At 40.2% G+C, this 27,451-nt stretch overlaps 1 protein-coding gene across 2 annotated transcripts in view; it reads right to left on the bottom strand.

The window, feature by feature from the left end:
* Nucleotides 1-27,451, bottom strand: part of Clvs1 (clavesin 1) — a 190,437-nt gene that overhangs the window by 94,829 nt on the left and 68,157 nt on the right. For both annotated transcript variants that reach the window (XM_055603359.1, XM_055603360.1), the window contains exon 3: nt 12,325-12,499. In XM_055603359.1, coding sequence (XP_055459334.1) covers nt 12,325-12,499 — 175 coding nt within the window. The remainder of the gene's footprint in view (nt 1-12,324; nt 12,500-27,451) is intronic.

Genomic DNA, 27,451 nt, shown 5'->3' with positions numbered 1-27,451 from the left:
TATCTATCTATCTATCTATCTATCTATCTATCTATCTATCTATCTATCTATCATCTATCTATCTATTTATTTATACTATCAACTGTTTTCAGTCTCTTTATAGTGGATTGGTAACTGTTTCTACAACTCTTAGGAAATACCTGGAACTAAGGTGAGCTGTGAACATTTTATACCACATTGTAACTATAGTAGACAAAACCCCCTCTGATATTCTGCATGTGTACACGCCTGGTTGAGTGCTGGTTGAGTGTAACAGACTCTTCTAGATTGCTTAGGATCACAGCTGTGCACATTGGATCTGATGCTATGATACACTGTTTGCCTCCAGGCACCTTGGAATAGCAGCATCTACACAAAACAGTCTGAATTCTGTAGTTTCCAGGTGCAGAAGCAAAAAGTTACCCTGTTTGTGCTGAATCTCTGGCTATCAGCTGGAATTGGAGGGTGGAGGTTGAAACCATAGCCTTGTACATTCTTAGCACATTCTGTTCTGCTGAGCAACACCTCTAGACAACTGTTATTTCCTAATATTGTCTACATTGTGTATATGCTAAGTGAAGAATGCATCAGCAAGAATTATTTGTAAAATGGGAGCAAATCAGCTCTAATGGAGCATCTCTTAATGGCAGTGTGTAACTGACAGCAGTGATTTTGTAATACTCATGATGCTGTATATTCTATAGCCTATGTGGTTGCCCTAATATTCCTTATGGAATGCACCATGGCCTTTCTCTTGTCTGCAGAGTTTCAAGATTAATTGTATTCTTGAATCAAATTCTATATGTAGGCACAAAGAGTGTTAAGATTGTTTATGAAAATGACACACTCAAGACAGGACCTGGTATTGTGAAGCCTGCTTGACTGAGATAGGAAAATCTGGGCATGAGTCACATTTGGTTTTGGCAGAGGGTGGGGATGGGGGGATGTGGAATTAAACTGTGCCCTATAAAAACCAATCTGTGCTTTTGAAGTCAGGAAAGTGGTTACTTTTGGTGTCAATTTTTAATACTCAGTACTCCTGGGTCACAAGGTTTGATTTTTCTTTCTTTTCTGTTAACTATTTATTTGCTTTCAGTTTCTAAAAATTTACCTGAACTGTACATTTTGTGAATTTAATTTATATATTAATATTTTTATATACAGAACCAAATCTGCAGATCCTTCTAATATAAAAACCTGCATTTTGATTTTCTCCTTTGCACTAATTAAATGGGGGTTAGCAATGTTTAGTGATTTCTTAGAAACAAATGTTTCCATTTTCCCCAAATTAATTCACATGTTTATTCCCACAAGGGACACTTTCTCCCATGGTAAGAAACATGACAAACTGCAAGATCTGTAGTTGGCCTCCATGGAAACTTAAATCTTATTCCGAACAGATTCTTGATTTGTTATACCAACCATCTAGTTAACGTTTTATCTTGAAATGCTATCCTTCAGATGTAGCTACCTTGGGCAAAACCCCATCATCTTGCAAAGGATGCTGACACCAAGGATCTCTTATACATGGGTCTGACAGACATGCAGGACACCATGGAAAAACACTTCTGAAAAGAAGGGGGTCCAGAGACAGTGGGACTGACAGACAGGCAAGGAAAGACAGACTGATTCTCCAGGCATTTTCCAAGGCCAGGTCTGGCTCAGCCTGGAGGACATCGTAGCTCAGAATTGTACTATGTAAATTCCCTTCTTTGTTTCTGCTCTACTTTGTTTTGGCTTGACTTGGTTTCCTAGCTTTCAGAAACAAAAAAAAAAAAAAAAAAAAACTCTACCTAATGCTTGTGAGGGATGATATTTTTCTACCCACGGTTTAATCTCAAGAGAATATGGATTACGCAGGGAAAGACTCTTTAGGAATGCCAAGTACTGCTTGGACTTGATGCTGGTTCCCCTGGGGACATAAACAGAACTAGAAACCTGTGATGGCATCTCCTGTAGATGCATTACAAGGATACATTCAGGACAGAGTCCCTGGATAGCCACTCCACACTTCATTTCATAATCACAGGAGGCAGAGATCTTTTCTCTGACTCTTCAAAAATTATTATTCTGTAACTAAACAATTCACAGAGGCCAACGCTCGGTCCAGACTGAACTTCTGCAGTTGTACAAAGGACCCCTAATGCTTCTCTTTAGTGATATCAAATGTCTCCTCTGCTTCCGTCTTCCTGCTTCTTCTGCTTTGGTTTCTTCCATGTCCCTGAGCCTGTAATCTGGTGAGATATGTTTATGGAAAATTTTATATTCCTTTTCAAGGCCCCTCTCAAGCCAGAGCTTCTAGCTGGCACCTAGTCATAGCATTACACTAAGACCCTCCTTGAAGCCTCGCTCTCAGTGTCTGTGTTGATCCTTACAGCTCCCCGGTCCAGCTTTCCTGCCCTCCTCTGTGGCTGGTTTGATATCGCTCTTTCTTCACTTTTATTATTCTCTCAGTTTCTGCCTCCCATTCCTTAGTTTTGCCTGAATGTTATCTTTCCTAGACTTTCAGATTCAGATACTGTGAAATCTAGAAAATCACAAAAGTTTCAGGAAAATGGATGGACTTAGAATGCGTAGTAAGTGATGTCACACAATCTCACACACACAAAAATAATGTATGCCTTCTGCAGTAGACTCCCGTCATACGTTCAATGCACATCCCCTCTGTCTTTCTAAATGAGGATTGATCATCTTACCCCATGTCTGCTCTCTTGATTATCTTTTTTAGGTGTATAGATTTCATTATGTTTATCATATCTTATAGGTCTATGCAGAAGGCATCTGACTCTACCTAGCAGTGTTTTCAAAGCAGATACTAAGACTCATAACCAAACCTTCGTCAGAGTACAGAGAATCATATGAAAGAAGGGGAGTTAGTATGATGGGGAAAGGATAGGAGCTCCACAAGGACCAAATATATCTGGGCACAGGGACTTTTCTGAGACTGACATTCAACCAAGGACCATGTATGGATATAACCTAGAACCTCTGCTTGGATGTAGCCCATGGTAGCTCAGTAACCAATTGGTTTCCCATAGTAAGGGGAACAAGGACTATTTCTAACAGGAACTCAATGGCTGGCTCTTTGACCTCCCCACCCCCCAAAAGAGGAGCAGTCCTGCTAGGCCACAGAGGAGGGCTTTGCAGCCAGTCCTGAAGATACCTGATAAAACAGGGTCAGATGAATGGGGAGGAGGTCCCCCCTATCAGTGGACTTGGAAAGGGGCAGGGTGGAGATGAGGGAGGGAGGGTGGGATTGGGAGGGAATGAGGGAACGGGATACAGCTGGGAAACAGAGTTAATAAAATGTAACTGATAAGAAAAAAAATAAAATTAAAAAAAATATTAAACAATCAAAAAAAAATCCATTCTTCAGTTGAGGGACATCTGGGTTGTTTCCAGATTCTGGCTACTACTAATAAAGCTGCTATAAACATAGTTAAAAAAAATAATGTATGCTCTCCCTAAAATGAGAATCCCAGGCAATATATGTATATACATACATATATATATATCACAAATATATGTGTAGGTAGAGTACAAAACATTTAGAAGGAGACTAAATTAGGGAAATATTAGGTGATAAGGAATGAATGATTCAGGCAGTGGACACATGAGACTATAAAGCTACTTGTTTTTCCAGTTTTAAGTCTGTCATAATTTATTCTCTTCTCATGGTAGGTGAGTGCATAAGAATATAATTGGTAGCGAAAGTGTGAAACACTAAGAGAAGCTCCGGGGCTTCACTAACTGGACAGCGGAGTTTGGAGTTTGGAGATGTTTGGAGTTTGGACAGGGCAAGTGCTTATTTGAATTCAGTTGTGTGATGTGTTTATTTATGAATTAATTACAATCAAGTGATTTTTAATTAAAAATAGGGACTAAAAAGATGGCTTCTCAGAGCTTAAGAGCACTGGCCGTTCTTCCAGAGGACTCAATTTTGATTCCCAGCATCTGTATGTAACTCCAGTCCCAGGAGAACCGATGCCTTCTTTTGCCCTACATAGGTGACAGGAATGCACAGAATGTACGGACATAGATGTCACACATATAAAAGAAATACATTTAAAAATTATATTAAGACTAAAAATTACTCAAATCTATTGATTTAGCCCAAACTCCTCCTTTCATCTCAGACTTAATATAAATCACTAGACTACCTGATAAGATCTTATGGCTACATGTCTAATGGTTTTAGTTCATTTTCCATCACTATAATGAAAGAATACTTTATATAAAAAAGAGAGGATTGTTGGGTTTAATTTTGGAGGCAGAATGTTCATGATCATATTGTCCCATCAGCTAAGCCACCCATTGGCTGTATCGCTCAGCAGCATCATGGCAGCAAAGGGGACAGGATATTCCACAGTAAGACAGGAAATGGTCTGGGCAGGAAATGCCAGTCCTGCTCTTTAATAACAAAGCACTCTAGCCCAGTGCGGTCCCACGGAGCTACACCAATCTCTTCCAAGAACAGTGTCCCAGTGGTCTCTTCACTCCTGCTAGGTTCTACCTCTTCAAGGATCTATTGTAGCTTTTACGTCACCAAGCACAGGACGAAACTCTCACCACATGGACCTTTGGTGGGCACAATCACTATATTCGAGGCTCAGAACCAATGCTGTGCTCTATTTTCTTTTCCACACCTGCCCACGCCTCACAGTGTCACCTTAACATCATTCCTGACCCTTGCCCTTCCACAGTTTTATGAATCAAATTACCTTCTCCTGCTTCCTAATTGGTTATTGAAGCACTCCTATTTCTCCTAATTTAAAGTCTTAGCTTATTCGTATTATTGAAGTTGATTTTCAGTTGGTTTATTCAGCCCTGCAAACTTCTGTCATGGCTTCAATGTGAAACAAACACCCTGCTCTCAGGCTCATGAGTACTTGGTCCCAAATAATGAGTCTATTATTGTTTTGGCTGCTTGTAAGACCATTGGAACATGGCATCAGTCTAGAATACGTACACTGCCGGCCTTTGACAATCATCGCTCAAGTCCCACTCACACGCTCTGCTTTCTCATCCGCCGAGATGTTTTAAGCAGCCATTGTCCATTGTTTCCACTTCAATAGATGGAGAAACTCCCTGACCATACCATCCTCACCACAATGTACGACTCCTTCAGGAATAATGGACCAAAATACATCTTTCCTTCCTTTGGTTGCTTCTGTCAGACATTTTGGTCATAATGATGACAAAAACAACTAAAACACCCTTCTTACTCAAAGCCCTAAATGATCGTCATGGGAAATATAAACCTGCCATCTTGCTTCAGTAACACATTCTAAGGTCACCAAAAACTTCAGATTACCATGGATACACCAAAGTCCTCACTGGTGCTTGTGAGCTGCAGGATATGAAATGAATTCTAATTTCCTCTTCATCTGGCCTCTTTGTCTCTCACTATAGTCTTCCCATTGCCTAGGATTTCTTCCCTTCTGTCTGTACTCCCTTATTCCACATTTACCTGCTAAGAATGAGCTGAGGTGGTGGCGTTGCCCAGGAAACCATTCCTGGCTCCTAGCATATTGTTTTCTTCACCTGGGACTCTATTCGCTCAGTATTTTAAGTCCTTTCTGAATGTTGTTTTTTTTTTTGTTGTTGTTTTAAATCATTTGCTTCTAAGTCTGGCTTTGCTTTGAACCATGGCCTGCTCAGTGTCAGAGGCTCTGTCTCTTTACCTTTGTGACTAACTAGAAGTAAAGTCTGAGCAATTGTTTTTCCATGGATTAAATAGAATTGAGGACTGGCTAGGTTTATAAAGCATAACTCAAAGGCCTGCACCAAGCAATGTATGTTTTCTAGACTGAACCCATGTTCCAAAGGTCTTACAACCTCCCAAAACAATGACATGAGCTTGAAGGGGGTGAGGGTGAGATGAAGTTTTAAAGGCTGAATAAACCAATTAAAAGTCAACTGCAATAATACAAATAAGGAAGGATACAAGAGTCCAAAAGACCAAAAGTATGGCATATCAAAAGCATTTAATTTAATCGGAACCATCTTAAATGGGCCACACCATCTGTATTGGGATCACTAGGGTATCATTATTCGTGATTCTCTTCCTGAATTTAATTGACACTTAACAAGGCAGAGCTTTAGAAGAGATGTTTTATTTCCCTAGTATCTTCATAATAACAGATTGCGCTACTACAAATTCAGAATTACAGCTTTGCGGTGTGTGGAGGTAAAACAGTGTTTGCTTTAGAGAAAACATGTTCGCTGAGCACACATGCAAACTGTAGGAGACACAAATTCATTAGCTTCCTTGTCCAAAATGCAAATATCTTTTCCTTCAATCTGCTCCGAACATGTTTTAGTACACAGAGTCGAAGACGCTGCAGATGCTGCTGTTGCAGCGCGTTACAGGGAGAAGGAGGCTTTCAGGCCCACCCATCACTCAGGGTTAAGATGGTGGGTTTAGACTTGCCCTTGCACCCCACTACGAGGTGATAATTGAAAAGATCACACCACAGGAATAGAAAAGCAGGCAGCTCTGAGCAGGTGACACCATCTGGGCCTGAGTCACGCTAACCACGGATAGATAAGGGTCTTCCTTGTTTTGGAGTAATGATGAGGCTGCTGGGGTCCAGCGCTCAGAAATCTAGGCTTATGGAGCCAGGCAGTGCAGATTTTATTTCTACAAGTGCACTAAAGCCACGTGAATCTATAGGCCAGGTCTCTTCATCCTTTCAGTCCCAATTGGACATTCATGAAGCACTGGCTATGTACAAACACCTTTCATTTAATTCCTGCTACACACATGTGAGAAAGAGATTGTTATGATTCTACCTGTGCAGATGGGGAACTGGAACCCACAGAGAGAATGGCTGGGCAGGTGCAGACAGAAGAGCAAAGCCCAGATAGTTGACTATGCTTTTACCCACACCAAATGTGGTCATACCAGCAACATGAACACCTAAAAATGTTTGAAGGGTTAACTCTCAGTCTGTGCTCCAGAGCTCAAAAATGAGAAAGTTTGGTAGAGGATACAGTGATGTGGGGTATGTTGGCAAACAGGTGAGTATGATGATGTAATGTCAAAATCACTTGCATTATGTTATAACATCATGCCTTAGAGCAGCGACCCTCAAGTCTGAGTGTCTACCAACCATATAGAAGACTGTTGACATGCTCACTCAGAAAGAATGTTCCTTGAAACCATGTTAATACTGTAATCTCCTGCAATCCCATCATTAGAGTATCTGAGCCACATCTTTGTTGAAGAACACATGAGTCAGAATGTCTGCACACCTAGGACGTGGAGCCCGAACTGGAGACAGCTACTGCTGTGATTGTGCTGCACAGATGCCTTTCCAAATTTCCAAGCTTAGCGTGGCCTGTTCATTTACACTCAGGTGTTTTCACGTCGCCCGTGACATAACAGACTTCCAAACAGTCTGTCTACTCTCTCAATTGAATCTGACACTTTGGAATCCCCCAGAATATGTAAACATATACGTTTTAGAAAGGGGGATGAAAAATAGAAAGGGATACATAGAGAATGGGGCAGGATTGAGGAGCTATAATAGAACAGTCTCTAACGAGATGGATAATTTGATAATTTGAGTTGGCCAAGGTTCTGAGCATTGCTCCGAATCTTCTACCACCTGGGTTAAGATCTGAAAAGTTATCTTTAAGAAGCTTTAAGAAAAGATCTGGGAAAATACCTCACTCTGATAAGGTAATTGCCTTCAAGCACAAGGACCTGAGTTCAATCCTTAGAACCCACGTATTAATAAGGTAAACATGTTGGTACCCACTTAAAATCCCACCATTGAAGAGAGGCAGAACCCTCAAGTTCACTGACCAGGGAGTTCTAGATGAGTGAGTCTCAGGCCAGTGGTAGAACAGGTCTCAAAGAAAAGGATGAAAACCATCTAATAAACAGCACCTGAAGTTGTGTTCTAGCGTCTATACACATACATACATGTATACAGCACACACACACACACACACACACACACACACACACATTAATAACTGTAGTTCTTCCATTAGTCTGGCTCAAACCTGTTGAAAATGTTGATTCAAAGTTGACTGAATACTATGAAAACACCTTTATTACAAAAAGGAGTGCCAGGATGAAGTGATGGCTCAGTGTTTAAGAGCACTGACTGCTCTTCCAAAAGACCCAGGTTCAATTCCAGCACCCACATGACAGCTCACAACTGTCTGTAACGCCACTTCCAGGAGATCTGACAACCCTCACATATACATACAAGCGAACAGAACCAATAGCAATAGATACATAAGATAAAAATAAATAATTTTTTTAAAAAGGAGTACCACATACATTTTGAGCAAAGAGCTGATGACTTGATACACTTTCTAGATTGGCTGGAAATAATAATATGAACATGAAAATAAAAGGAAAAAAAACAACTAAAAGAAAAAGCACAACAGAACAAAATGGCAAACATTTCTTACGTTTCCTCTACTGAATGAAGAACAGGATTCTCTAAACCCACAACAAATATTTGAATTCAAGACAAGACACTTTGTAAATACCCCCCAAGACAAGTGGCAATTGCTCTTCATCGCTAAGACGCAGAGAGCTTTCTGAGTACACGAGTAACTGTGAAAAGATTTAAACTGAGGTGTTCTGTATATTTCATAATTGATTCACCTATAAAACGCGTAACAAAAGTCTTACGTACAGGCTAGATTTTAAACTATATCCAGAGACAAAATAATTACCTTCTGAAGTATAGAAATACTGCTAAAAGACACCCCCAAAGATTGCATCGAATTGCTAGCCCAGTCCCTCACCACTAAACTACGTAGTACCACCTATATTTCGAGTTAATTGGGATTTGGGGTAATCAAGAAAAAGACCCAGAAAAAGCAATGCCCCTTGGTTTCCTGCTGCAGGATATTCCAAATGTCTTTTGTGTATTCCATCAAATGTCCTGCACACAGATAGTCACTGAGAGGGACACATGGAGAATGACTTTAGGTGGCGGCTGTCTCTCAACCTCAGAATGGGGATACCATGTTCACAGCCCCTTCTTGGGCAGCCAGCACACAGGGAGAGGACAATATGGGAACACTACTGCCCAGATCCTTGACTCCAATTTGGGGCTGAATCTGAAGGGTCCTTTCAGGTTCAGAACACCTGAGATCTTCAATGGAAGTAACTGATTCCTGCCAGAAGACCTAAAGCCTCCCTTTTTGTGCTGACCAGAAAGCATTGTCTCATGAGTTCCCTTCATGATAACCCTAACTTCATAGCCCGTCAGCCCAAGAGGGAAGAACCTGAAATACTCAGCAATCTTTTTAAACATCTCTTTATAGAGAAATAAACAAAACAGAAACTCAGGGCTGTTGAACCAGGTTGGAACAGGAGATACAGGACCAACCAAAACTGACATTAAGTTCTCACCGAGGACTATCTGAACTAACACATTTTCTTCTTCCCATTGGAATTACTACATTTGTTACCTACATATGCAGGAATGGAATCACAGCCCAGGGCCCTAAATTCTACAGGGGCTGAGACACAGGGAAACCCAGATTCATCCTGTAAACAGCTTAAATCCCAAACCAGATAGTCAAGCACCACAGTTGTCTGACTGTTATGCTGAGAAGGCCATCAAATAGATCCTAGGCAAGGGGGCAGACAGGTTAAGTTTTGCATGTTGGAACACAGGCTCTTTCTTCTGTAAACTCTGAGGGTCCAGCAGATACATGGACTCTTCAAGCCTCTCTCAAGGTGTATGGAAAGAAGGCAGGGTCTTGCTTCTCTTCTGTTGCATATGATGCCCTTGTGTAGCTGTCCTTGTCTCCACTATAGTACTATTGTATAATGTGTCTTGAGCCATTATGGTTAACAATTAGGGAGCTATGCAAAAGTGTTGCTGTTGAACAAAAATGAGCGATTTCTGTTTGGTCCTAGTTATAACATTTTCAAGGTATCAGAAGGGTTCATGGCCAGCTAGTGATGAGGATAACCCCCATGATGAAGAAAGGACCCTAGGAGAGATAGAAGTAACAGTTTCCAAAGGATCCCAATGTCAGAGAGGACAGCCAGTATGACAAGTGACGTGTTTCTACACACACAGAGTGGCTACCTATTATAGAGCAAGAGCAGAATTGCCTGTGGTGCCTCAGTAACTTCTTCGTGCCCACGATAGCATGTGTTTTGAAAGCACAGTATTGGACCATCCACATTGTAGATCGGCGGTTCTCAGGCTGTGGGTTGTGAACCCTCTGGGGTCACATATCAGATACTCTTCATATGAGATACTTACATTACTATTAATAATGTAACAAAATTACAGTTATGAAGCAGCAACAAAAATAATTTTATGGTTGGGTCACCACAACATGAGGAACAGTATTAAAGGGTCGCAGCATTAGGAGGGTGCCCTGTCCTAGCTTCCTTTTGGCCATGGGGCCTTTTTCTGCCCCATGCAGGAGGCGCACCACAATTTAAACAGTTTCAATCCAGAATGGTCTGACGCCTTCTCACATCAGAGTGGCTCATCCTGCCCTGTAAAAGGAAGCCCAGTGCTCTTGGGATCAGGGAAGCACATATGTCTTCCCCTCTCTGACCCCATTCTCACAAATCTCCCCTCATCCCAGGAGAGGCTCTCTCTTAACTGGAGCTGTAGGGCACTATGGGATTCACCTTGGACCCTGGCACATAGACGGCAAAGACATAAATGGGACTCATCCTGACCGCCCAAGGTTCATCTGCTATTTTCTGTAGTAATAGCTCAGCTTTGTGTATAGCCTCACCTTTAAAACCCACTCACACACATTAGCTCAGGAAGACCTCTCTCTGCCTGGCAAGGTGAGCAAGGGCTTGCTGTATAAGCCACACTTTTTTTTTTTTTTTTTTTTTTTTTTTTTTAGAAAGAGAAATTGGAACATGGGGTTGAGTAAAGGGCATTTTTTTTTCCTGCAGAGAAATCATATAAAGGAATATAAGCTGATTCAAAGCAACTTACATATTTAAAACTATAACTATTGTTTTAAAAAGAAAGATAGAAGCCTGTGCAGAAATTCCTGGAAATAATCGCCAGCCTAATTATGAGCATGAGATAAGTCTTGAAGCTTAAACTCTCCCTTAAGAAAAGGTTAGAGAGAGAAGCTCTATTCAGGGGCTAAGAATAGAGGAGGAAGGGAAAGGAACCACAGGGAGGGCAACTGATGGGAATGTGAAGAAGGGGAAGTCTGTTAGTCTAAGTTGAGGAGGAACGCTGCACACAGTCTGGACCTGCAAAAGTGACTAAGCTGTGCCTACAACACACAAGGGCAGTTTAGTGTTCCAGGGACCACATTCATGAGCCGCTCTTCTTCCGCAATGTCAGCTCGACTCCCCTGGGAAACACGAAACCATTTTAATGTTCTAATATCCATGCATTGTGCGTGTGTTTCTCAGAGGCCAGTGAGGGCTCCATTTGCCAGAGGCCAAATGAGAACAGGCCACTGCTTAAGAAATGGAGCCCTTAGTCCCGTGTGCTCAGGTATTGTGAGTGGTGGAACTGGAGTTCTGAAGAGCATGAGAAATCGACCTGGGAAGTGTCCACGGTCTGGAGTTTGCTATGTGGCCACACAGCAAGTGGTCACTCCCTTGAGTAAATCTTCCTATCAGATTAAGAAGGGACATGAGATTTTCCTATGCTGATTTTTTTTTAATGCTTCCAAATTATTCTTTTAATTCTGTATTTGAACATGTATCACCTAAGGATGCCAAGCAACACTTCTGAGTTAGCTGCTTTCCAGAGAACCAGTGGTCTTAAAGGGTCCACTGCTCTGGGAGATGAGGGGAGCGCTGAAGTTCCCTGAAAATTGCTCTAGAGACAAAAATCTCTTCCTCAAAAGACCCATTCTGACAACTGACAACAACAAACTGCCTCATGAGCTTCATCCACTTCCTTGGTTCACAGGGAAGCAATCCACTTTAATGCAAACACTTCAGCATAGAACGCTTTGGAAAGTAAGGATCTGCAGACTGCATTTCTGACGGGCTTCTGGGAGACCCAGGGAAGCCCCCAAACCGTCTCTGTGGGACAAAGACATGAAGAAGAGGCTTCCTAGTTGTTATTTTGTGAACTCAATGGAGTTAGCCAAACATCTCCAGGCTTTAGCCATTATTGTTCCGGCAGGTAATTTGTGCCTGAAATAACACTAATTCAATGTTACTAATGAAAATGAAAGCTAAATAAGGAAAAGCAACAAATGTTTAGGCTGAGGCTGAAGGAAAAATATGGAACTCTCACAGGTGAGTTTTATTCCTACTTCTTTTATAATATTTTGGACAGATAATATTTTGGTTGCAATAATCAGATAAAAGTGCAAACACATCTGACACTGCATCTTTGTTGAACGTACCTGCAGCCCTTCGATGGCCAGTTTAAGGATAGAAGGTGTCAGTTTGGAGGCTTGTTTGAAGGAAAAATTACTCCAGTCTATAATTAAGATGAAACCATTTATCTGAAGCTCAGGATCTTCAATGAGCACTTCCAAGGACAGAAGAATGGCACGGAGGATGTCTGTGAAGGAGTTTCTGCAGCCAGAAAAGAAAGGAAAACCATGTGTGAGTCAGAGACTAGACAGACGACACACTGTGGAATGGCTCTGGTGTCCTCGCCCCACTGCCCCATGAATCCTCCATGCAGAGTCACACTGAGGTTCTATCCCCAGAATGAATGAAAATACTTCTGCTGAACATCCAAGATTGCCAGGATGGGTGCTCCCTTTAATTTGGTCACAACAGCACCTTAGACTTAACGAAATGTCTGCATCCCATGGCCCTGTGTGCTCTGCTTTCACTTCATCATTGTTCACATCTTACTGAAAAATATCCCTGAACACACATGCAACCATGCCCTGATACCCACAGAGCAGGGGTTTGGGCTATAAAGCTAGACAGTGTCTTCAGCACCTAGGAACTCAACAAATCTTTGATAAGCAAATGGAGTGAAACCTCAATCACGGGTGCTTATTTGGATTAAGTATCTTTTATTCCTTTTCTATGCTAGAACCGTGTAGACAGTGAAAGAACACCCATGCTATTGTTGCTCTGTTTTTAGTTTTGATTCATGAGTAGCAGAACAGAAAGCAGGAAGAACCAGCTTATTTTCACTTAAGGTCTACAGGTTGTGATTCCGAAGGGAAATCACTCTGAGTACCTCAGTAACTATGACAACAGGCAGACCTGAATACAAACTAGGATGATAGTTCTCCAGGGTTATGTATAAGCCTCCACATCGCAGATAGAAATCACTGGCTGGCTTTCATTTAAATGGTTTTCAGACAGGAAGAAATGATGGCATAAGGACATAAGCACTTGCAAATGAGGTGAACTGCAATTCCAACATGTTGCAAGGATTCTATAATCAGTGTCTTTGACGAGCTGGAAGATGCGAGCCTGGGTAGCAAATGTCTGTAGATTCTATGACTTCCTTCAGGTTTTCATTAAAATCAGAAACTTGTGAAGTCACTGTCAGAGGACTGGATTCCGAAGATGATCAGTCTGGTGTAGAACCCCAACCTAATGCCTACAGAGTAGAGTTGGAGCATGTATGATTGAAAGAGGTTACACACCTAGCGTGTCACTTACTACACGCCTAGTACAAGCTCCAAGTTCTGTTTAATGCCTGAGGTCATACGTTACTATGCCGCGCCTCTGCTTTCAAAGATGATCGCTGGTGGGGGATGGGAAATGCGCTATCTGAGTTTAGAGGAACTGATACCACTGGCTCAGTCTGGAAAGACTGTATGAGGAGATGATGGTGATGGTTTGGGATAAACCTTGAGTGAAGAGCTTTTGGATGGATTATTTAAATAATAGAAAGTGAGATCTTTCAGGACTGAAAAGAGACCTAAATAAAAATTTAAAAAATCAACAGCCCACTGTGTTTCTGCTCTTTACGTTCTTTCCCCCGATATCAAGATAAAATTTTCCTTCCTACAATATACCCATTAGATTAGATAGACCCAGTGTATGGGGAGGGGAGGAGTGCTCAGTGCTACCCACCTCATACTTTCAACTGTGCAAACATGCTGCTCATGGACCCGTATGACCTCTGGATGGAAATGGTTGCTCTTGATGACTCTTCTTATCATTATGCTTTCTTTTAAAAACACTGCCTATTTTAGAGATACTGTGTACTTAGAAACTTAGGGTAAATTTTAGTGGAGCTGGTTTTGCTTGTGGCTTGGATTTCAGTTTACATAATTACCAGACAACTTACTTATGTCAGAAATACACCTTTGTCTTCTGAAGAAATATTGCTTTAAGGGGAACACGGAACAAATCTATGTGTTTGGGTGATTTCAAATGGTAATATGGAAATATGTAGTGTAAGTCACTTTTTTGGAAATGACTATTGGGGTACCAAGGAATCTGAGCTTGGATGAGCTTTCTAAGCAAAAGCAAATCCAGAAAAACCAGAGAACCTGAGTCTTACATACACCCTGTAAATAGTACTGAAGGTGAGTAAAAAAGAATTAAATAAACAATGACAGGTAAAAAGATCAAGACAGGATGGCTTAACAAAAAGAAGAGAATATTTTAGTGCACGGTAACCTACATTGCTGTGTCACTGACCCCAAATCCTCATGTACTGCCTATTCATTAAGGGCATAGTTATTTATCTATTTGATTTCTCTTCATTAATTGCATGTAAGCAAACACAAAAGGTGGCCAGCTCTTAGTCTTGTTCTTCAAGGACAAGATCCTAGTCTTTTACCTTTTTACTAGTGTAAACCATTTACTAAGTGGTCAAACAACACCACAGCTCAAATGATGGGTTGAGAATGAGGCGCATACTGGAAAGTACCACCCAGCTGTCTCCATAGGAAGCAGAGATACCTGTCCGAAACGCGCATAGGTGAACGCCCCATAGATAGAAGAGTGACAATAAGCAATTGCTTTTTAATGCTGGTATGGTTTATTACGCATCAATAACTACCCAAGGCAAGAGGGTGGTTTTCAAACTCAGGGCAGCAGCAAGGTCAAGGAAAATAGGGGAGGAGAAATAAATAACATGTCCATAAATAGATCTTATTGTTGTTTAGGTGTTTGGATGATTGATTTTCTGAGACTGGGTCCAACTGTGAATACTAGAATGGCCTCAAATTTCCAATCCAACTTATTTCAGTCTCCCAAGCACTGAGAATATAGGTTGAAAGACCCTTCCTAGCAACAGAGTACATTTTGATGGAGTTTTGGGAGACCACGTTAGTTAATGATACTGGTAATGTTGAAGATATTTAGTAGACTAATTATCCTCTACCTTATTTTACTTCTTTAGTAAGAGATGTCTCTTCCCATAGCATATTCACTTGTGTCTGCTTCTAAGAAAGCACAGCGAGTTCTGTCCGGAAGCCTCTAAACCTATCTGCCAACCAAAATATCTAGAGCAGGCATCAGCAGGAAGAACAATGTCACAGCCACGAGGTGACCCCAGGAATAAAGTAAAAGGATTGTGGACTCAGTTTCCCTTCCAAAGTTCGAGGACTTTACTTTTCTGGATGAACTGATGGGCAGGGAAAGGGCAGGCAGAACAGGTGTTCTGATGGTTCGTTGCTCCTGAAGAGTATAGCCTTACAGCTTACCATCCCCAGAAATACACCCTTCGCTCTCTGAATTGTTGGCTTCCTCATATAATTTCCCCTTCCTCTTCTCTTTTTGTAATATGCTTCATTTGTGAAATACTTCTAGCTATTTGAAATTTAAAATAGTCATTAAACTAAATGATTTATGTGAATAATTGACCCTGAAGGATTTGGAGCATAACTTCCCACTCCATAAATACTTGCTGGGCATATTGACTCCTTTCCAAAGAGGAGAGCAAGGAAAGAAGTCACCACACAGTAGAAAAGGCTGAAGACATAGCCTGAGCCAGGGCACCAACGCAATATCACTGGAGAGAAACCACAGGGTTTTTTTTCTTGCTATGATGTTCAAAATGGTATTTTATTTCTAGAGCTCTCCTCCCCCACATCATACTGTCAGGCCAATAATGAGGGGAAACACCAAACACATTTCACTTAAAAGACATTCCACAAAACAGGTGACCAGTATTTCTCACGCTTGAGAAGTCTGTCAAAACACAAGGAAATTCTGAGCAGCTGTCCTAGTCAAAAGGGCTCTGAGGGAACATGACAGCTAAATGTAGCCTGGTCTCATCAATGAGATCCTGAGACAGAAGAGACATTGAGGTCTGAAGGATGTATGGAACATAGTGAATGGCAGTAGCTTAATTTAGCTATCTAGTTGTGACAAGTACTGCAGACTAACTGACTTAAGACGTTAATCCACATAAACCAGTCGCCTGCAGCTCACAGAGTAAGATCCTCTCTCTATGACATCCTCATCATACTTTGTATCTCTGAAATTTTGCAAATACAGTTATTTTTTTAATAAAATAGATCCACTGGAGCTTGTGGCCTGTCACCATGAATCTTTATGCTCTAGAAAGGTTTTTGGACAAATAAAATGGTCATTAAGAATTCAACCTGAGGCAAATTGTGGTTGTAAGAACAGAAATCATTTTTCAGGAGGTCTTCTGAACTAGACATGAATGTAGACATAAATTGTTTCACTCTAACAACCCAGAGGAAAAGCATTATTTTTTCCCCTGTAATCACAATTAGATCAGAATATTCTAGCATGTGTTTCAGAGTGAAATAACAGAAGAAAATGGGTATTTACGTTTCATCCATCCTTTCCAAAATTTGCATAGTCTTTGTATTGTAAGTGTTTAGTGCGAACAATTTTAACCTCACATGAAAGTACTATGTGATCTGCTAATTGGCAATGAAATGTAAAGAATTATCCTAAGAGGGTAAGCTCTTGAAAATTTTCCCATAAGGATTTGAGTTAACTAGGACTTAGCAGTGGGTTTTAACAATACTTTCATCATACTGAGAACACCTAGAGACTATGAATATGGCTTATTTTAAGTTTCTTTTGCTGTGTTCACAGTTTTATTGTTTTTTTTAAAGCATCAGCATTTAAGGCTTTAAAATCTAGTAACAAGTGAGAAATAAAATGGTATAAAATAGTGTTTGTCAATTAGAAGATATTTAACTTTCAAGAATTGACGACTTTGTCTTGACTTTGTAGGAGAGATTCTAAGACTTCGATCTCAAGGATGTAAGAAAAGGAGGTCACCTGTGCACAGATTACCTTGTAGGGTCATGAAGGGATTGTAAATAACACTTGTTGTCAGGAAGAATGGGCGAGAACTTCTCAGCCAGTTACACAAGCGCAGTGTGTATTCCTGAATTTTTCATTGTAGTAAAAAATCGTTAATAGTTGTACTTAAAGCTCTCGTGTCAATTCTAATATTTCCCAAACAATGTGGTTAAATGTCTATTAACACTTTCCTTAATAATTTAAAGGGTCATTCCTACTCCACCAGAGGCTAAGCCCACATCCTGAACCCCAAGGTAAGACCTCTCCCACTCTGCCAGTGCCTGCCTAGTATAACCACAATTGCCACTCTTCTCCTTGTCACTATATTCCAGTTCACACCTCTTATGGAAGCCTCTTTCTCCATCAGAGGTTAGACCAGAATCCTGAACCCCAGAGACCAGTCAAGCTCCTAACCACTCACCATAGGCCAGACCTGCTTCCTGAAAACCAGAAAAGTCACCCCACCTCAGCCCTGCCCACCCAATATAACCCCAACCATCCCTCTGGTCCTAGTCACTATATCCTGGCCCACACCCCTGGCATAAGCCTCCTACTCCATCAGAGACCAGGCCATCTCACTAAAAACCAGGCAGAAGCCTCCTACTCCACCAGAAGCCTGGCCAGCATCCTAAAACACAGAAGAGACTCAGTAGATCAGAAGTCACACATATTACAAAAATTCCAGCCCCCAGCTCGGGTATCAACCCTCTGTGGAACCAGAGACCATCTAGGTAATCAAAATTCCAACTTGGGTGGAGAACTTCTACTCAAACACAAGCCACTCCAGCCAGAACACCAGAGAGAAAACAGAAACCAAAGAAGGAAACACCCATCCAACAAAGGCAAACCCAGAAATTGCACCTAGACCTATAATTACTCTAAATACAGATGCCTAAACATCAGTGTAAGAACTCAATCAACAATAGCCAAGGGCAACCATTCCATTATAGCAAGCCATAGCAAAATGACCTTAAAATGAACTTTATAAAGATGTTATGTCTTTTTAAGAGAAAATGAACAAATCCCTTAAAGAAATAGAGGAAAAACAAACAAACAAAAAAAGTAGAGGAAATCAATAATATCCTTAAAGGATGTTAAGGAACCCAAGGGGTGGGGGGAGACAGATGAAGGAAGCAAATAACATTGTTCAAGACCTGAAAGTGGAAATAAAATCAATAAAGAAAACACAAACTGAGAACATTCTGGAAATAGAAAATATAAGTAAGCAAGCAGTAGCTACAGACACGAGCATAACCAACAGAGTACAAGTGGTGGAAGAAAAAAAAATCTCAGATATTGAAGACATGATTAAAAACAAAACAAAACAGATACACCAGTCAAAACAATGTTAAATCTAAGAAAAATTCCTGACATGAAACATCCAGGAAATCTGAAACATTATGAAAAGACCAAGTCTAAGAATAATAGGAATAAAAGATTATTCCTATTATTCCTAAGATTCCCAGCTCAAAGGGGCAGAAAATGTTTCTAACAAAATCATAGAAGATGTCCTAACCTAAGGAAGGGCATGTTTATAAAGGTCATACCAGCATGACCCAAAGAAACACACTACCACCAACAACAACTACAACAAAATAACAAGAATTAACAAAATAACAAGAATTAACATTCTTTGGTCATTGATATCTTTTGACATCAATGTACTCAATTCCCCAATAAAAAGACACAGACTAACAGAACGGATGTGAAAACAAGATACATCCTTCTGCTGCTGCAGACAAGATACATACCTCAGCATCAAAGATAGACAGTGACTCAGAGTAAAAGATTAGAAAAAGATTTTCCAAGTAATGGAATCCAAGAAGCAAGCTGATAGAGCTTTGCTAATAACTAATAAAATAGACTTTGAAACAAAATTAATCAAAACAGATAGATAGGGAAGGAGACTTTATATTCATCACAGGAAAAATCCACCCAGATGAAGTTTTAATCCTCAACATCTATGCCCCAAATGCAAGGGCACACACCTTTGTAAAAGAAACATTACTAACGCTGAAGTCACATATCAAACCTCACACATTGACAATGGGAGAGTTCAGTACCCTACTCTCACCAACGGACAGGTCATTTAGACATGGCTAAACAGAGAAAAAATGGTGCTAGCAACATTATGAACCAAATGGACTTAACAGATACCTACAAAATATTTCACCCAAACACAAAAGATTGTATCAGACAAGTGAATCAATGGAATTAAATTGAAGAACCAGAAATAAACCCACACACCTATGGAAACCTAATTTTGATAATGAAACCAGAAATATACAATGGGAAAAAGGAAAACATCTTCAATAAATGGTGCTGACTTAACTAGATGTCTGCATGTAGAAGATCACAAATAGATCCACGTCTATCACCCTGCACAAAACTTCAGTTGAAGTGAATCACAGACCTCAACATAAAACCAGAAACAATGAATCAGATAGAGGAGAACGTGGAAAATAGGCTTAATCGCATTGGCACAGGAGATAACTTTCTGAAAAGAACATAAATAGTACAGGCCCTAAAATCAAAAGTTAGTAAATGGGACATCATGAAACTGAAAAGCTTCTGCAGGGCAAAGGACACCACGGATAGGACAAAATGGCAGCCTACAAAAAGGGAAAATATTTTCACCAACTCCACATTTGACAGAGGGTTAATAACAAAAATATATAAAGAACTCAAAAAATTAGACATCAGCAAGCTAAATAATCCAATTAAAATGGGGTACAAAGCTAAACAGAAACTCAACACAGGAATCTCAAATGTTTAAAAATCACTTAAAGAAATGTTCATCAAGTAGATCAAAACAGCTTGGAGATTGTATCTTGCACCTGTCAAAATGTCTAAGATCAAAAACACAATTGACAGCTCATGCTGTGGAGGATGTGCAGCAAGAAGAACACTCCTCCATTCTTGGTGAAAGTGCAGCCACTTTGGAAATCAATAAGGCAGTATATCAGAAAATTGGGAATCCATCTTTCTCAAGTTCCATCCATACCACTCCTGCGCATAATCCCAAAGATGCTACATCCTACCAAAAGGACATTTGCTCAATTATGTTCATAGTAGCTTTATTCATAATAGACAGAAACTGAAAACAAACTAGATGTCCCTCAACTTAAGAATGGATCAAAAAATGTGGTACATTTACACAATGGAGTATTACTTAGCTATTTTGGCATAAAATTTTCTGGCAAATAGATGGAACTAGAAAAAAAATTCATCCTGAATGAGGTAACCCAGATCTAGAAAAAATATCTTATGTACTCATTTATAAGAGTATTTTAGTTGCAAAGAAAAAGATAATTTATGTGAAATGGCTTTGGGTGTCTCTCCATTTAATTTAATGTTGGTTATCAACTTGCTGTACAATGTCTTTATTATGTTTAGGTATGTTCCTTGTGTTCCTGATCTCTCCAAGACTTTTATCATGAAGGTGCCTTGAAGTTTATCAAAGGCTTTTTCAGCATCTAATGAGATAACCATGTTATTTTTTTGTTTGTTTGTTTATATGGTGGATTACACTGACAGATTTTCATACGTTGAAATCCTTGCATCTCATAGATGAAGCCTACTTGATCATAGTGAATAATCTTTTTGATGTATTCTTTGATTCAGTTGCAAGTATTTTGTTGAGTGTTTTTGTATCTATGTTTATGAGGGAAATTGGCCTGTAATTCTCTTTCTTTGTTGAATCTTTGTGTGGTTTGGGTATCAGGATGACTGTGGCTCCATAAAATTTAGCAATGTTCCTTTTGTTTCTACTTTGTGGAATAATTTGAGAATTTGAGAAGTATTGATATTAGCTCTTCTTTGAAAGTCTGGTAAAATTCTGCACCAAAACCATTTTGCCCTGTGCTTTTTTTGGTTGGAAGACTTTGAATGGCTACTTCTATGTCCTTGGGCATTACAGGTCTATGTAAGATGTTTATCTGATCTTTATTTAACTTTGGTAAATTGTATTTATTGAGAAAATTGTCGATATCATTTACATTTTCTGATTTTGTGGAGTACAGATTTTTTTTACACTTTATTCATTTTGTATCCCCCCATAAGCCCCTCCTTCCTCCCCTCCCACCATCCCTCCCCTTTCTGCATACATGCTCCTCCCCAAGTCCACTGATAGGGGAGGTTCTCCTCTCCTTCTTTCTGATCTTAGTCTATCAGTTCTCATCAAAAGTGGCTGCATTGTCCTTTTCTGTGGCCTGGTAAGGCTGCTCCCCCCTCAGGGGGAGGTGATCAAAGAACAGGCCAATCAGATTATGTCAGAGGCAGTCCCTCTTCCCATTACTATGTAACCCACTAGGACACTGAACTGCCATGGGCTACATCTGTGCAGGGGAGTGAATGGAATTTTATGTAAGAAGTGGGAAATGGTAAGAGCTGGAGAGGACAGGAACTCCACAAGGAGAGCAACAGAACAAGAAAATTTGAACACAGGGAACTTCCCAGAGACTCATACTCCAACCAAGGACTACTCATGGAGTACAGATTTTTGAGGTATGACCTAGTCATTCTTTGTATTTCCTTGGTGTCTATTGTTATGCCCTTTTTCCTTTCTGATTTTGTTAATTTGGATTTTTTTTCTGTCTTTTAGTTAGTTTGGATAAAGATTTGGTGTTTTTTTGTTTGTTTGTTTTTTTTAAAGAACTAATTCTTTGTTTCGTTGACTCTATTATTCCCTTTGTCTCTATTTTATTGATTTCATTTCTCAGTTTGATTATTTCCTGCAGTCTACTTCTCTTGTGTGTGTTTGTTTCTCTTTGTTCTAGAACTTGCGGATGTAGTGTTAACTTGCTAGTATGAGATCTTTCCAGTTTCTCTACGAAGGCCCTTAGTGCTATGGATTTTCCTTTTAGCACAGCTTTCATAGTATTCTGTAAGTTTGGGTATGTTGTACATTCATTGTCATTGAATTCTAGAGAGTTTTTTTAATTTCCTTCTTTATTCTTGCCTTGACCCAGTAGTCATTCAGTGTAGAGTTGTTTAGTTTCCACGAGTTTGTAGGCTTTCTGTTGTTGTAATTCAATTTTAATCCATGGTGGTCCGATAGGATACAGGGGGTTATTTAATCCTGCATCTGTTCAGATGCAGGGGGTTATTTCAGTTTTCTTGCATCTGTTGAGACTTGCTTTGTGATTGAGTATGTAGTTCATTTTGGAGAATGTCCCATGTGACGCTAAGAAGAAGATATATTCTTTTGTGTTTGAGTGAAATATTTTGTAGATATCTGTTAGGTCCATTTGGTTCATAATGTCTGTTTAGCACCATTATTTCTCTGTTTAGCCATGTCTAAATGACCTGTCCATTGGTGAGCGTGGGGTACTGGACTCTCCCATTGTCAGTGTGTGAGGTTTGATATGTGACTTCAGCGTTAGTAATGTTTCTTTTACAAATGTGCACGCCCTTGCATTTGGGGCATAGCTGCTGAGAATTAAAACTTCATCTGGGTGGTTTTTTCCTGTGATGAATATAAAGTCTCCTCCTTCCCTATCTATCTGTTTTGATTAATTTTGTTTCAAAGTCTATTTTATTAGTTATTAGCAAAGCTATATCAGCTTGCTTCTTGGGTCCATTTACTTGGAAAATCTTTTTCTAATCTTTTACTCTGAGTTAGTGTCTATCTTTGATGCTGAGGTATACTTCTTGTATGCAGCAGAAGGAGTAAGGATGATTATAAGGATAAGTGTTTAGAATACATTTAGAAATGTTATTAGTTTAGAAGAATGGTGGTAGTAGGTTCTGTTCTAAAGTTTACATCCCCTACAACCACAGATAGTTGTCTATGTTTATAATACCTGGCATAAATTCCCTCTCATCTAATGGTCCTTAATTCTGGTTAGACATCTGTTGGCTTCCCCAAAGATAACAATGCCACGATCGTATGATTAGGGACATCTTGCCAATCTGGTCATTGTTATGTTTCATAGGCTTTACAGGTGGGCGGGATTATCAATTCCTTTCCCTTCTGGGCATAGAACTTATACTATGGGAGCTAGTCTTCAGGGAGGCAGCTTCTAGAATACCTTCAGTTTGAGCCCTCCAGAGTATGGCATCTTCAGCATTATAGTCTCATCTTCAAACTCTGGGAAGCAACCAAGGGCAGCAACAATAACCTCTACCTTGTGTTGGGAGTCTCTTGGACACCTTCCCAGCACCAACCAACACCTCAAAGGGTGGCTTCCCATGCCTGGTACTAGGGTGTTTATATATGTATTTTACATTAGCTATAAAATATTTCCTTATGGGCTTGTTAAATCACACCTCCCTCTCCTCTGGATTACACCTCTCCTTCCCAGTGGAACCTGACTCCAATTTTTCTTTCTGTCTTCATAATACTTGTCCTCCCTCTTCTCTCTGCATTATTTCAAAATCAGGGCCCTATTCTCAGATAAGACTGTGTTCTGTCTTCAGAAAACAATGGTTGAATTGTGGCAAAGGATGATTGTCATACTTTATACAGATAACTTCAGACTGACTATAGCTGTTTTGCTAAACCATACACCAGGCTAAGTCAGACTTCTGTAATCTGAACTGAACCCAAAATTAAGAAAGTAGACAAATTGATGTAACTTGCCTTTTTTTCCCCTACAACTTCACATTCTGGAACTTGACTCTGTTGCAATAAGATGTTAAATAGTACTCAAGATTTTATTCCACATAAGGTTGTGGCTTTGAAGGACAGATTTCTTATATTGCAATTACTCATGTCAATAAGCAATTATTTACTCTGGCATTACAAAAAAAATCTAATCCTTATGCTAACACAAAATAAAATTTATTTGTAAGCTTCTCTTTATTTCCTTTGTGCCTTCCACTCATTCCTCTCTTCCCCCTTACATCACTTTCTTCCTTTATCCTTTTGAAAAGATACTTCTATCAGATTGTGAGACAGAATCTAGGATACTGTTTTCTGTTCTCTTGATTAGGAAAAGTTTGAGTTTCTAACCAAAATTAGGATAGTAAATTTAATGTTAAGCTTTTATTCATATTATCCCTACTATAGGGAAGCCAAATTATTTTTGTTAGCAACCTTCTCAGCATGGATATTTTTAGAGTTCAAACACTTTTCCTTTTCATTGCAACATTGTCAAATAAATTGTTATAGGAAGACAATAACATAAAAACAGACATTGTCAAATCACATAGGAATTACTAGAACCTGTCTGAGAAAGTGCATCACCCAAGTTCCAGACCATTTCCAAACACTCCATCTGGCCTAAAAGAGGGAAAAACAGATTCTTTTGAAATCAATAAGCTTGAATTGTGCATACTTTCCATTGTTCTACCACCACTAAAGCACAATGACCAAGAAGGGCCTCCCCACATCTCATTCAGTTCAGATGCCTCCAAACTCAAAAATACTGATTGTGCATTTCTCCTTGCAAAATGCTTTTTATAAAAATAGCACCCACATGAAAAAGCAAGAAGCTGCCTCTTGCTGAACATCATTATCTGTGGATGTTTGAGTGTGTGGGAAGTGACAGAGGCAGAATGTCAAGCCTAGAGTACATCATATCAAATAGGGCTCTTGTTTGCCTGAGGCCCAAACCAGAGGAGCTCCAGTGAGTATGTCGTCTCCTTATTGGGTGAGGCATTGCTCTCAATTAGGGCAGTGGTTAATTTGAAGGAAGTCTCAAATGGGATGGTGAAATAGAGATGAGAGCATAGATAAATATTTCTGTAACTGTGATGAAGACAAGTACCTGGAGAAGAAACCTGCTCAACATACTCAGTGTTTTATGGCGACCTTTAAAGTTCTGCTTTTCCTGTTTATTTATTCTTCTCTCATATTTTAGATCCCTACTTCAGTTTCCTCTTCTTCCCCTGCCCTCAGGAGCTCCTGCCCCGGCCCCCCGCCACTCTGCTTCCTCTCCCCTCAGAAAAAGGCAGGCCTTTCAGGAACATCAACTAAACACTGCATAACAAGCTACAATAAGACCAGACACATCAAGGCTGGATGAAACAACCCAGTAGGAGGAAATGAGTCCCAAAGGCAGGCAAAAGAGACAAAGACAGCCCCTGCTACCAGTGTTAGGAATCCACCAAAAACACCGAGTTACACAACCATAACATATATTCAGAGGACCTAGGTCAGACCCCCTACAGGCTCCCCGGTCTCATAAGCCTACTTGAGTCCCCACCAGTTGATTTTGTGGGCCATGTTCTTGTGGTGTCCTGGGTCTTCTGGCTCCTCCAATCTTTCCTCCCCCTCCTCCACAGGACTCCACAAACTCTGTCTAACATTTGGATGTAGGACTCTGTCTCTGCTCCCCTCAGTTGCTAGATGAAGTCTCTCCAGTCTCTCTGATGACGGTTATGCTAGCCTCCAGTACCTCCTACAGGCATGACAAACTGTAGGTCAGAGGTTTTGTGGCTGGGTTGGTGTCGGAATCCCTACCCTTAAGTCTTTTCCTGGTTATAGAGGATGGCCAGTTCAGGCTCCATTTTCCCCATTACGAGGAGTTTTCACTAGTGTCACCCTCATAGATTTCATGAATTTCCATTGCTCTAGGTTTCTACCTCACTCCTGAAATGCCTCCCAGTTCGTCATTTCTCCCAGTATTCTCTTCATCCATCCTTCAACCTGTGAAATCTATTCCCCACCTACCCCAACCAACCTGTGAAATCTATTCTATTTTCCCTTCCCATGAAGATTCTTGTGTCCCCTCTCCCTTAATCTCTTCTTTTTAATTAGCCCCTCTGGGTCTGTGGATGAGAAGTTTCTGCACTCACCCTGTGGGCTGTATGTCTCCTTTACAGACAGCAGAAGGTACGGTGGCTATCTGCCATTCAGAAGGATCCTTAATGAAACACTTCAAATTCTAAGCTGCTGGTGTCTTCTCTGCATTTGTTTACAGAATGAGAATACAAATGAAGAGTGCGTGTGTGCATGTGTGTGTGTGTGTGCGTGTGTGTGTGTGTGTGTGTGTGTACTTATGTGCATAATAACTTCGCTTATGCTTAATTCTCCTTCTTAAATGAAAACTGGGTGGAATGAATAAAAATAGAGTATTTTGTCACATTTGGCCTTAGTCTTCTAAATCTTCCTAGAATTTCAGAGAGGGATGTGAACATTAAGTGTATTTGCCTACTGACTTAAGTCATATGCCTAATGCATGATCAGTGTATCAGCCTTCTTATTCAATAGTCCAATGCACAATTAGTCAACATCTTTTTACTTAATTTAAAACTTTTTTCATACATTACATTCTGATTGTTTTCCCTTCCTGTAACTACTCTCAAGTCCTCCCCATCTTCCCACCCACTCAGCTCCATACCCTTTCCTTCTCTTTCTCTTCAGGAAACAAACAGGAAGACAACAAAAACAAATCAAACAAAACAGAATTTTAAAAAGTGATCTGATAGATTAAGATCAGAAGGAAGGAGAGGAGGACCTCCCCTATCAGTGGACTTGGGGAGGGGCATGCGTGAAGTAGGGGGAGGGAGGATGGGACCAGGAGGGGAGGAGGGAGGGCTTTATGGGGGGGATACAAAGTGAATAAACTCTAATTAATAAAAATAAATAAATTTTTTTAAAAAAAGATGAAAAATGAACACTGACAGCCACACACCAAACAAACATCAAACCCATAAGAACACTAAATCTGAAACCATATATACTAGCAAAAGACACTCATAGGAAAAAAAAAAAGCCAAAACAAAGCAATATGAGATAAAATTGGAAAACCTGAAACTGGATGTGCATAACAGATCAGAAAGCCTTTGCTCAAAGATGTAGTGAAGATTTATTGTATGGAAGATGTAAGGGATTAAAGGAGTCTTCTTCCATTTTGTCTAGTATATGGACACCGATAGTAGGCATTGAGTATAACAAGATCATTAAAGAATGTTTGGAGTTTGGTAGGTTCAGATTCAAGACATGGTTCTGCCTCTTAAGCTTGGTAAGTCTCTCTCTGGCTTAACTTCATCTCTGAGGAAAGGTCTTTCCAACTAGCTCCTTTGCTATGAAAGAGTGAGATAAAGTGGATGAAATTATTACAGAGCAACTGGCTCAGAGTCATGCTTAGAAGATGCTGATGGTCAATGGCTTTTAATTTTGCATGAGGTGGAATGGAATCACACGGAGAGTACTAGTGGTTTGCAGTCTGCTTGAGGTTATTAAAAGAAGAGTTCAGTTCAGATGGGGCGTTTTCACAAATTCTTTAACGGGTCCAGGAAGAAGGGGGAGCTTTAGACACTGGGCTTGGAAAGCAAAGGGCAGAGAGAGCTACATAAACAAGAGTGCAGTGAAAACATCACTCCATGTTTGGGAAAAGGACACGATCCTGTGGAACGGTGCCA

The sequence above is a fragment of the Psammomys obesus genome, unplaced genomic scaffold (assembly GCF_907164565.1).
Source record: "Psammomys obesus unplaced genomic scaffold, mPsaObe1.curated_primary_1811, whole genome shotgun sequence".
NCBI classification, from domain to species: domain Eukaryota; kingdom Metazoa; phylum Chordata; class Mammalia; order Rodentia; family Muridae; genus Psammomys; species Psammomys obesus.
The sequence above is the reverse complement of the archived record's forward strand: the minus strand, read 5'-3'. Positions and strand labels throughout refer to the sequence as shown.